Genomic DNA, 12,502 nt, shown 5'->3' on the forward strand with positions numbered 1-12,502 from the left:
CCCCTTGTGTAAAGTGTGTAGCCCTATTTGTGTTATTATGGACCATCTACAATTGCCCGGGGAAGAGAAATATGCACTTCCTAATTCATGGGATAAGGGGACTATTTAAAGCAAATGTTTGTTTATTTTTTTAAGTGGCCATCAAACTAGTTTTGTGGCATAAACACTGAGGATATATTGTCCAAGATCAGACCCGTCATAGTCCCTGTTTAAATCCTGTGTGAGTGTGTGTGTGTGTGTGTGTGTGTGTGCGTGTGTGTGTGTGTGTGTGTGTGTGTGTGTGTGTGTGTGTGTGTGTGTGTGTGTGTGTGTGTGTGTGTGTGTGTGTGTGAGAGAGAGAGAGAGAGAGAGAGAGAGAGAGAGAGAGAGAGAGAGAGAGAGAGAGAGAGAGAGAGAGAGAGAAAAGAGAGAAGAGAGAGGAGGATGGAGAATAGAGAGAGTGAGTGAGTGAATAGAGAGTGTGAGAGGAAAAGAGAGAAGAGAGAGGAGGATGGAGAATAGAGAGAGAGATGGAGAATAAGACTTGAAGTAAACAGAGAGAGAGAGAGAGAGAGAGAGAGAGAGAGAGAGAGAGAGAGAGAGAGAGAGAGAGAGAGAGAGAGAGAGACTCAAGGAGGGGAGAGGTGGAACATAAGGACAGGCACACCTCTCCATTCACAGCATGTTGCAGCCTGTGGGGCAGCAGCACGTTACTCACTTTACTGCACACTGTTTGGGTAAGTAAACATACTCTCATAAAAACTTGGGCCTAAGAAAACTGTGAGAAGAACGGAATAAACAGTAGGACGAGAATAGAATGTTTAGACTGGAGAGGCGGTTGGATATTTAAGACTCAGATTTAACACATATACTGTAGATTGTTAGTGAGGGCACAAACAGAGCTATCAGACATTCATCGCATACTCAGCTGCTTGACAAAGGTGAGGTAATGATCTTCTTCACTACATCCTTCTCTTGAAAGTTGCTGCTTGTATTTACTTGACCTACATTTCTTATCTTTGAGAAAGGATATGATGATATTGCTGATACTTTGTGGGTTACAGTGTAAATGACATCGTTTTTTGTATTTTCCAGACATGCATATAACCCTGTCATTTTTTACTTTGTGTACTTACATGAAGCACTAAGTATGATGTTCCACTCATAACTTGGTGTTTTAGTTGCAGGTTGCTCTTTTTCTATTTCTGCTTTTGTAATTAAGGCTCATTCAGGCATTGCAATGGTATTTTATATAGCTTCTGCAAAGAGGAAAACAACTCAAAACTCTTACATTGGTGGCTTTCATGTTTTGTTTTACTTAAATGTATTGGTCACATTGGATTAGCTTAGTTAAGACTTTCACTTTCACTGTCCATTGCTTTAAGTTATCAATTATTTGATTGACAAACGAAAACAAAATATATTCATCAGTACTAACACGTTATTTTGGGGATACAAAGCTTTTCTTTTGACTACATTTTGGTGAGCTTGCGCAATCTGAGGCTGTGCTTTCTTAATGTTAATCCAGCTCTGCTTTGACTCATTACAGTATGTTTACTGATTCACTCTTATGTAAAGGCATCCTGGGAAATAAACAGTGGACTTTGGAAATGGCACAGTCAGGATATATGACATGAGGAACTAATGTAGTTTTCTCACCCAAGGAATTTGCTTTCATGGTAATGGAGCAAACTAGTTTGAGAGGTTATTTGAAAGGTTATATCCTCTTTGGTCCTTGTGGAAAGTTCAAAACTTTGAGAAAGATTGAGAAAGATCAAAAGAAAGCTACGTGCACATGCACACCCTGAGCGAAAAGTAATAGACTAAACTAAATTAAAATAAATAAAAAAACGCTCGCACACTGATGAAAGCCTCAGTATGTAACTTGTTTTTAATGAATATAATGTAATTTTGTCCAATCTGTATGGTAGAGTATGTTAATTGTACAATTGGGGTGGTTGTGTTTTGTCTCCCTGCTCTTCTATCGAGGCATTTTGATTGTGTCAAAGGTCATGTCTCACCTAGACACAGGATCTGACACAAATGTTGACCTGATGGTCAAGATTCAATTCATCCCCCGAGCAAGCAGGCAGGATCTATTAGCTCAATGGCAAAAATGTCAGCACTTGCGCAGGAATCTGGGTAGAAGAGGAAAGTTACATAGTGCTGCTTTAAAGAAAAATGCATTTATTGCACCCTAAAGGGCTCACATGCCCTTCATCAGAACGAGCCTGATGAAGGGCACGTGAGGCCGAAACGTCACAGCACTTTATGGCGCAATGCATTTATTTTTCTTTAAGTAATGATTGAGAAAGAGACACAGAGGGGGAGACGACATGGAATGGAAAATTCCTTTTACATTCATTGAATGGATGGCTGTGTCGTAATATGTTTTGTTTCTTTATGACAGAGCGCACTTCTAATACTTGACGTGTTTTATCATGTCTCCTTAGAACCTTGCCAATATACTGTGGCTCAGTGTGAATGTTTGGAGGTCTACATATTACGGTTGTTTTGCTGCTATTGTGTGCCTTTACAGTGGAAAGGAATTCCCCCCTGGGGACAGTAATGTATATAGAGTCTAAGGTAACCGTGTAAAGTCAAAACTATAACCATCTAGAAACGAATGATGCCTTTCTAGTTATGTGAAGATTCTGGTACATTCTTTTGCTCAAACAGTAATGTCAGCTTTGTACCCAGAGCTGTAGCTGTCACTGTCATATAGCTCCAGCCTATATCATAATCATATCATCTATCACAGCTTTCATATTATTTACTGAAACAGTATTTTGATTATATGTCTATGTGTCTTTCATCATTTATTTTTAGTACAGTAAGAATTATAATAATTATATAGATAATAGGATGACAGAGTTGATACAAATTCAGTATTGAAGTTCAGTCATGAAGTCTCAGGCTAACATAACTGCTTGGAGTAAGCTCCTATAGAGATCAACCGGATTTTAGACACTTCTAGGTTTGTGGCGAGGCTATGGGGACGCACTAAATCAGATAGCAAAGTCTGAAAAAAGAAGAAGAAAGGGATTAAAATCTCAGCTAACTTGATTGGGGCCATTAAACTGAAAAACAAATCTAGATAAATCTCAGTGAAATGTAGTATATTAACAGGCTTACTGAATGGTGAAGGTCCGACCATTGTTTAAAGAAGGTGTGGCCTGATTCAATCAAGTATTTGTATCTTCATATAACTGGTCCTTACTAATGCTCATTGTAAGATGGCACCATATCTACTCACTCTGTGTCTCAGAGGAGGTCTGTGGACGGTTCAGGAACCTGCCTACCAGTGACATCATTAGTAGGTAGGTTTGGTAATTTCAAACAAGATTTAAAAAAAAAATATATATATATATGTATTGATGATTGAAGAACAATGGCTTCTATTTCAGTTACGTTCCAGAAAGAGAAAGGCTGTAGTCTCTATTAAGCTTGGAATCCCAACCGATGCTGTCACTGGTAGGCAAGTTTCTGAACTGTCCATAGCCCACCGATGAGACCCAGACTGATTAGACGGAAATTATGCCATCTCATAATGAGCATTAGTGAGGACCAATTATATGAAGATATGGTTGAAAATGGGTGAAGTGCTCGTTTAACATCAAGGCCGGATCTCTGTAAATGCTCTGTGTAATTGCTCATGGGGTATTGTTACACAACATGGAGTTAATGAGAAGAATCATCAGCATCTATCTCGACTCCTCTCCCATGGGTCAGATGATGATGATGAGGATGATGATTATGATGATGAAAAAAACTTCCTGAGATTAATGAACAAATTGGTTTACTAGCTGCGTATCAAAATCATAATGCGGTGATGAGCTACGGTTGAAAGAATACCCAAGTCAAATTTATTTATACAAAACATTTCATACGACAGGCGTATGCGCTTCAAAATAAAAACTAAAATAAGCAGAGTAAACATGCCAAACACATAAGATAGGAACATAGACATTATTACATATAAACACAAAATAAGATAATAAGATAATACAAACCTAAGATAAAAAAACGTATGCGATTTAACAAAAGGATAAGATAACAACACACTTTGAACCTAGCTAAACAGCTTGTACTGTATGTTTTGAGTCTGCTTAATTCAAGTGGTAGAGCTCCATTAGTAGGACCATAATGACAGAAGGCACCATAACCTGATTTAGAATTTATTCAGGTTTAATGAGGGGACCTTTATCTGATGATCTTTTCTAAGGGATCTATCTGTTTAGTGAGCATGCCAACAACGTAGAAAGAAAAGCTTTTAATAGTGTACATATATTTGCGAAAGAAGCACTGACTTAATTCCACTCCATGACCCCAAAATGCCCCAGTCAGTACTCTCTGGTCAAAAGCTGGAAAATATATTTTGTGCTTCCTTCTCTTTTTCTAGAATTATACTGTATCTATCTCTGATGTTCCTCCTCCATTTCCTGACCATGTCTTGAAGAACTCCTGTTATACATCTCGTTTTTTCCCCCTATTGCACACTCATTGTAGTGTTACCCCGCAAATAAATGCAAGACGGACCACAATGTAGGGTACAAAAATAGCAATTATTTTATTATAGAAAAGCTTTACAAAAATGGTACTTGTATTTATTTGTATATAGAAAATGGTTTAAAAGTGTTTAAGAGTGCATCAAATAGAAGGGAAGACTGGTACAAAAAGTAATCAAACAAATCAAATAAAGAAGGGAAAGGAACAGCGGTCCTTAAGGTGCCGCTTGTCCCACATGGACCTACAATCAACGACAAAGCACATTTGTCAGTTCATATTATACACATGGCACGATAGCATGTGTCCCCCTGTCTCCGCCTGTATCTGTTAGAGCAATGACATCATACATGTAAGTTAAACACAGTGTTACACAGAAACAATTATGTGCGGTAGGTACTGGAGAAATGTGAGTATGTTGCCTATATGTGCAGGGTTGATATATTATATCAACCCTGCACGTATACATATACTCACATTTCTCCAGTTTAAATGCCTTGTACATGTAGCTGAAGAAGCCACACCCCAAACAATGGACAGGCACGACAACAGTACACAGTGGCACAGAACTGGCAATATAAAAACATTTCTTTGTTGTAGACCATACAAAATAATGCAACAGTAAAAGCGAGGATACAAAACAAAAACAAACAACAGGCCCTCGAGAGTTAACAGGTCAGCACTCAAACACCCCCCTCTCAACAACACGCTACCGGCAGTGTTGTGAAGACCCACAGATTATCGAAGTGTTAGCCTGTTCTGTTCAGAACCCTCTTAAATATGCGTCTCACTCAGGATGTCAGTCAGGACGTCACCCTGTACTCTGCTACCCTCTAGGCCTAGGGGCTACAGTAGGATCACAGAAATAGTGTTAAGGCAGCAGGACTATGATCAGCAAGGTGCCTCACATCATTTCGGATGTGACACTGTGTTGAGAGATTGTGAGCTTGTAGATCTGTTATTAAAAAAAATTGGCCTATAACATACACATGTACCCACAATTGTTACACTGTTGTACTGTATATATCGCTGATATACATTACACAGTTGCATGCAGAATAACCCATTAAAACCGGGAAAGCATCGGTGTCATTTTAGATTTTAGCTATATATATAGCAACATATAGGTTTTTCAGAAAACTCTTAGGATTTAGAACAGTGGTTCTCAAAAATAGCAGATGTACAAGCTTGTACATCTGCTATTTTTGAATGTTTTTTAAAAATCTTGAAAGTGTTTTTTAACACAAATCAGGTCCCTGGCACAAAACATTTTCAGATGCGGGTCTGTGGTCAAATACATATGATTTTGGGGGTCCTTGGCACAAAAACGTTTGGGAACTACTGGCTTAGAAGTTAATGATACTCATCAAGTACAACTTAATGTTAATCTAGGGAGTTTTGCTTGCTCATCAACTAATTGCATTAAGTTAAAAGGATGGCAAACTTCCAGTGCTCTGCCTCTAAAACTCCTAGATTCCAGGACATTTTTAAGAGTGTCATGCAAAAGTGTAGGAAACTTGCTATTTGGCTGTAGAGAATCTGTTTCTGGTCCACATTTAACTGTCATTTGTCTCCCTTCCCCAGAACCGGATGCCATTTTAACATGAACAATCCAAATCCTCCCCTACCACTCGTCAACGGCACAAATCCGGAGGACGATAGCCTGGTGAGCAATGACTTCACAACGGCCTTGGGTGCCCTCATCCTCGGCTTGGTCTTCCTCCTGGGGGTCCCTGGCAACCTCTTCATCATCTGGAGCATCCTGGCGCGCGCGCGTCGGCGCTCCATCACCACCATCCTCATCCTCAACCTCGCGTGCGCGGACGGCTTCCTCATGGCCCTCACCATCTTCTTCATCATCTACCTGGCCAAGCAGTCGTGGGTCTTTGGCGACGCCATGTGCAAAGGCCTGTTCTACCTCTGCAACGCCAACATGTACGCCTCCATCTTTATCATCACAGTGATGAGCCTGCACAGGCTGGTGGCCATTGTGTGGCCAAGTAAATTGCCCGTCCTCGCCAGCAAAAGAATCGTGATGAGGGTGATCTGTGGGCTGTGGGTGCTGGTCACGTTCATGTCCATCCCCGCCCTGGTGTTTCGGGATGTGAGAGAGGATGTGGATGAGAGGAACAAAACCAGGCTGGTGTGCGCCTTCAATCACTCTAAACCTACATATGTAAGTGCATAGTGGGGCCTTGGACACAGGTTTTCAAAGTGGGGGCTGCCAGGGGGTGGTAGGTAGAACGGAGAGGAAAATGAGATTACAGAGAATTAGACATTAAATAGCAGCTCTTCTAGCTCACAACATGTCACGATGCGACACCTTGTGAGCTTGCAGTTCGACTATTTCAGTTAGTTTTTTTAAAGCCATACACAGGAAGTCATGAAACTATTCCATGCGGCATCAAATTAGGGAGAGCATCTCATTTTTGTGAAGTTTGAGAGTGGAAGCAGTTATATCTGGTAGGATTCCTTGAAATGATCAAGTGGGCATGTCTCATCACCACAACATATTTTAACCCATAAAGCATTAAACGTGCCATCACTTGTGATAGAAAACATTTGTGATGTGCATGTTTCTCTCTCGTGTCTTTTCATGCTCTTGAGGTTTATGACTAAAAGACAGATCCAGTCTTGTTTGGAGAAGCCAAACTATTCACAAAGCAATTATTTGGAGTGAGGATAACACGTTTTTATCCTGTTTTACCTGTGCACACAGGTGAGGTTCCAATACGCCTTTGAGACTGTGTCTGGGTTCATACTTCCATACACGCTCATAGTGACCAGCTACATCCTGATTCTACGACGTCTGAGGCAGACCAAGTTCCGTCGCAAGGTTCGCAGTGAGAACCTCATCCTGGCCATCGTGGTGACGTTTGGCGTATTTTGGCTGCCCTATCACGTGATCAACATGGTGCAGGTGTGTGGTTGTATGCTTGTTGTATCATACCGTACATCACGTGTGTGTGTGTGTGTGTGTGTGTGTGTGTGTGTGTGTGTGTGTGTGTGTGTGTGTGTGTGTGTTTCTTTTTACTGACTTAAAGACAAAGCTGACAGGGAAAAGTTGAAGGGGTGGTACTGTAGGTACTGTCACAATTAACCACTTATATACTTCATTGGCCATGGGGCCCCCAGTCTGTACTCGGTCCCCTCCTTTTTCCCCCCCTCTACACCAAATCTCTTCGCCGAATGTTGGCCTACTATGACATGCCCAGAATAGGGCATGTCATAATAGTTGGTTAACCTTAAAGGGTAAGACCACTTTAGTAGAGGTTTGGGTTGTGTAGTTACCTTGCCATGATGTAACTCCAAAGGTGGGCAAGAAATCAAAAATAATTGCTCCATTGATTAGAAATTGATAATTCAAAATATGCTCCTCATTGACTTACATTGTACGGTAAAACAGCTCTCAAAGTCACTCTTTTAGCACATAAATGAACCCAAACATAGCTGATTCAGACAATATAGAGCATCACCAAACCCAGTACTGTTTGTTTTTTTAATAAAAATGTCAACTTCCTGTTGATTTTACTATTTGAAGATCTGGATCCGGATCCGCCGATCCAGTCCGGGTTTTCTACTTATTAAAAATGGCAAAATCAACAGGAAGTTGACATTTTTATAAAAAAATAAAACAGTACTGGGTTTGGTGATGTTCTATATTGTCTGAATCAACTTTGTTTGCGTTCGTTTTTGTGCTAAAAGAGTGACTTTTAGAGCTGTTTTACCGTACAATGTAAGTCAATAATAAGCATATTTAGAATTATCAATTTCTAATCAATGGAGCAATATTTTTTTATTTCTTGCCCACCTTTGGAGTTACATCATGGCAAGGTAACTACACAACCCAAACCTCTACCAAAGTGGTCTTGCCCTTTAAAGGCCAGCTTGGGGTTCATGTGGGTCTGGAAGCAAGGCACAAAATCAAAAACATCTGGTCATCTGAATGAATATTGTCTGCTTCTGTCCTATAGGTGGCAGCAGAGTGGTTCAATGAGCACTCAGCAGTAAGAGAAAAGTGAGTATCAGTTGTGTCCTACACTTTATTGTCATGAGAAACTGAACTTTCACATTTACACATGAAAGTTAATTTCATATGTCTTGTATGTTTCTGCATATTTAGTTAGTATTTAACCAAAATGAATTCAAATCTTTGACTATAAAGTATAACTTTTCTTCAAGCATGAAATATATTCTGATTCAGAAGGCATATTGCATACCAGAAATACAAACTGACAAACATTAAAGAGCTCCCATAGACCATATTCACACGGCGGCCATGTTGCTATTAAGTCAATGAAGTGCCACCCCCGTTTCCACGGCAACGGGGTGGCACTTTCAATGTTAAATTCCAATATGGCCGCCGTGTGAATATGGTCTATAGAGCGTGCCAACGTGTCGTCACCACGGGGGGCGTGGCATTGGGCGTGGCATTGGGCAATGTTAAAGGGCAAGACCACTTTGGTAGAGGTTTGGTTTGTGTAGTTACCGTGCCATGATGTAACTCCAAAGGTGGACAAGAAATGAAAAATAATTGCTCCATTAATTAGAAATTGATAATTAAAAATATTCTCCCCATTGACTTACATTGTACACTGAAACAGCTCTCAACGTCACTCTTTTAGCCCATAAACGAACACGAACTAAGCTGATTCAGACAATATAGATTATAGAACATCACCAAACCCAGTACTGTTTATTTTTTTTATAAAAATGTCAACTTCCTGATGATTTTACTCTTTGAAGATCCGGATCCGGATCCGCCGATCCAGTCCAGGTTTTCTTTCTAATAAAAATAGCTAAATCAACAGTAAGTTAAAATCTTTATTAAAAAAAAACAGTACTGGGTTTGGTGATGTTCTATATTGTCTGAATCGACTTTGTTTACATTCGTTTACATGCTAAAAGAGCGACTTTGAGAGCCGTTTTACCGTACAATGTAAGTCAATGGGGAGCATATTTTGAATTATCAATTTCTAATCAATGCAGCAATTATTTTTGGGCGGTGAAACCGCCCCTATAAGTGAGATTTGGAGAAATGTACATTTTCCTGCGCTGTGATCTGGGCCCAGGAAATGTGTACAATTATCCTGCGCTGTGATTGGCCAATCACAGTCTATTCAGGACTGTGATTGGCCAGTGTCACATGACACATGTGCATAGCCCTATATAAGCAACCATAACTTGAAAAAAACCAAACTTTGGTTTTTTTCAAGTTATGGTTTCGTCCATCATAAAGAGTGTTTCAATAAATGTATTTATCTTTTGTACATGATTGGTTGACTCCATTCAGTATTGTGATTAGCTAGCAAGACACCGCCCACTTCACACAGGGTGTGATTTTTTATTTCTTGACCACCTTTGGAGTTACATCATGGCAAGGTAACTACACAACCCAAACCTCTACCAAAGTGGTCTTGCCCTTTAAGTCAACCTGGTTTTTACCCCTCAAAGATGTCCGCCGCTACCAAAAGACACTTGTTGACGCCCCCTTCAGGATTTTTGGCACGCTCTATTGAGGGATTTATAGAGCAACAATTGGATATGTCCTATTGGCTGTAAACTGTCAAAAGGGCCACTTCACAATTCACACAGAATACAACTTCAATGATTCATATGCATGTAGGTAGCACATTTTGTACACTAAAATACAATATAAGGCACTTAACAGTTAACAGTATGTGAATTTGCAGAGATTAAAGAAAGTAGGCTAATTAAAGGCAGTGTAAGTGATTTTCTTTGGTTCAAATAAGTGTTAAATAGCTCTATATTCTGATTACTCATTGCTACTGTAGTGTTTGTTCAGGACAGCAGTCTCCATGTCTCTCCAGCTCTTTATTAAACAGAAAATGCATTTTCAGGTCAGGATACCAATTTTATCCAATCAGGATAAGTGAACTCAGACAGGATACAGATTAAACAAGTGAAATTGGAAGTGATGACACAAAGAAATGAGCAGCCAAAATTAGAACTGGAACTATAAAAATTAAGCTGATAAATGGGTACTCTCTCCTGATTGCCAATTTTGCAACACAACCTGCACATTTATTCTCTGTTTATTAAAGAGCTGGAGAGATGAGAAGACTCCTGTTATTGACCAAACAGCAGCTTGTAGATCTGCTCTTTTCACAATTGTTCACCCCCATAGGGGAAACTGAGGTTCATATTTAGAAACATATTTAGGCTTACATGCCCACAGTAGGGATGCCAAAGTTAATCGTTAAAGGAGATTAAAAGTAAATGAATCAAGGGTATTGTTTTTTCAACAGATAAGGTTGTTCAATTATTCTGGGTCAGGAGTTATCACGTATCACTCAGTAAGGTAATATCACTCAGTTGTCAGGGATGTGTAAGGAGACATACAGTACTAGTGACATAGCCTGACTGTCCTTTTCATTCTCTCTCCCTTCAGGTTGGATCACATTTGGAAGTCCAGTCGTGCCGTGACCTCAGCTTTGGCCTTCATCAGTAGCTGTGCCAACCCCGTCCTTTATATGTTCGCCGGGAAGTCCTATATCAGGCAGAACGGCTTGGAATTCATGGCTCGCCTCTTTGAGGGCACATCAATGGACATCACAGGGACTAAAAAGGGTGCTCATAGTAGTGCAGCAGACAACAGTATGGGACTTACAAATGCAGAGTCTACTGCAACTGTAAGCAACGGCGCCAATGCTGTGCAGAACAACCTAACACAATAAGAACCTTTGTGACCCTACCAGAGCACTCTGTCGAGTGAAATGACGTGGAGCATGAGACGCTGGTTAAAGCCAAGCATTGTCAGCCTAGCTGAGCCTGAATTTTAAGATTACCTTTAAATCAGAGCACCATTGTGGCGTTTACATAGTTGCGTTGTAAATAGTGTATAATATACCCATCAAAAGTGTCTATAGTATGTCTAGGCTGTATTCTAGGCACAACGCTGTTCACTATTGAAATACATAATATTTGTATATAGAGATATTGGTCACACTTTACTTGAGCCTATTGGAGCACTATCTGCAGAGAAAAACAAAAACTAATTAAAATAGACATTAATCTGGCATGGCCATACTGGAGAAGCCATCACAGCTGTACACACATTGAATAAAGTATAAATACTGTATGTGGACATACTGTTAATTTCAGTAACACTCAAGTTAGAATAGTTAGTTCAAGACCAAGGATAACAATTTGAATTACCGTCTCAACATGACAGTAACTGGATAGTTGATAAATGGATAGAGTAAATGTATGTCATACCCTGGGAAAAGTTAAAATTCAGAAAGTTACCCGCTACCACTAAATGAAGCTCTGCAATTTTGTATTTATTAGAGACAAACTCCACTATGCTGTAAATGCAGCAATTTTGTTCTACATTGAAAATGTAAATGTCTTGTGTTCATACAGTAGTTAAACTACAATTATACATATAATTCATGTCCAGACTGAATTGGTTTATTTTTTACACTTTTATATTAAAAGATAAATGCCATTTTGAAGCGCTTTGTGTTTTTATTGGGTCGTGCTAGTCTTTTCCTAGGTAGAATAGTTTAAGAGTGTGTTCAAAACATAGAAATAGAATATAACCATGCATCATGTGACTGAGGCCAGGTATATCCAGACGGTAACCGGAACAGTAGGCACCTGGCATTTCTGGGCATCTTTTTAAACGTTTCTTTTGTAGTTTTAAGTTTGATTTTAAATATGTAGGTGGTTAAATACGTATGACATTTTTTAAATCACTTACACATTTTACAAATCCTGCAATATGATATCCAGTAGCTAATTTAGGGGATAAACAAAAGGTTGAAGGGTACATTTAGGTCTGATAATGTACCAGGCATGTTCAAACCATAAATACTTCCAAAGCATACATTTAGGTTAATTATTTTCCACTGAAGTCTCCACAGGGTGTAGGTGCCCACTGGACCTGTATCCATCCAGACAGTAAGCTAATATAAGGATTTCAAATCTTGTAATGTTCATAAAGCCTCTGACCAGACAGCAACTATGTGTGGTGCGTTTACACAAACCCTAA

The 12,502-nt window shown here is 39.6% G+C and overlaps 1 protein-coding gene across 5 annotated transcripts; it reads left to right on the forward strand.

The window, feature by feature from the left end:
* The first annotated feature begins 595 nt into the window (after positions 1–595).
* ltb4r2b (leukotriene B4 receptor 2b) lies at positions 596–11,956 on the forward strand. Of its 5 annotated transcripts, none has more exons than XM_080440474.1 (6): positions 608–716; positions 4,382–4,524; positions 6,070–6,661; positions 7,205–7,405; positions 8,460–8,503; positions 10,898–11,956. In XM_080440474.1, the coding sequence occupies exons 3-6, from the start codon at positions 6,089–6,091 to the stop codon at positions 11,181–11,183; spliced, it is 1,104 nt and encodes a 367-aa protein (XP_080296600.1). In that variant the 5' UTR covers positions 608–716; positions 4,382–4,524; positions 6,070–6,088; the 3' UTR covers positions 11,184–11,956. The 5 variants fall into 5 exon arrangements, with proteins under 5 accessions (XP_080296597.1, XP_080296600.1, XP_080296599.1 ...); XM_080440473.1 differs by lacking the exon at positions 608–716 and adding an exon at positions 725–920; XM_080440471.1 differs by lacking the exon at positions 4,382–4,524 and having other exon boundaries at positions 596–716.
* The last annotated feature ends 546 nt before the right edge of the window (positions 11,957–12,502 follow it).

The sequence above is a fragment of the Gymnoscopelus braueri genome (genome assembly GCF_963280865.1).
Source record: "Gymnoscopelus braueri genome assembly, chromosome: 10".
Taxonomy (NCBI): Eukaryota; Metazoa; Chordata; class Actinopteri; order Myctophiformes; family Myctophidae; genus Gymnoscopelus; species Gymnoscopelus braueri.

Excerpts from the sequence above, each read along its gene's own strand:
- ltb4r2b (XM_080440471.1), top strand. The coding sequence starts at position 6,089 with ATGAACAATCCAAATCCTCCCCTACCACTCGTCAACGGCACAAATCCG. Across the intron at positions 7,406-8,459 it reads ACGTGATCAACATGGTGCAG|GTGGCAGCAGAGTGGTTCAA; the intron begins GTGTGTGGTTGT and ends TCTGTCCTATAG. Across the intron at positions 8,504-10,897 it reads CACTCAGCAGTAAGAGAAAA|GTTGGATCACATTTGGAAGT; the intron begins GTGAGTATCAGT and ends CTCTCCCTTCAG.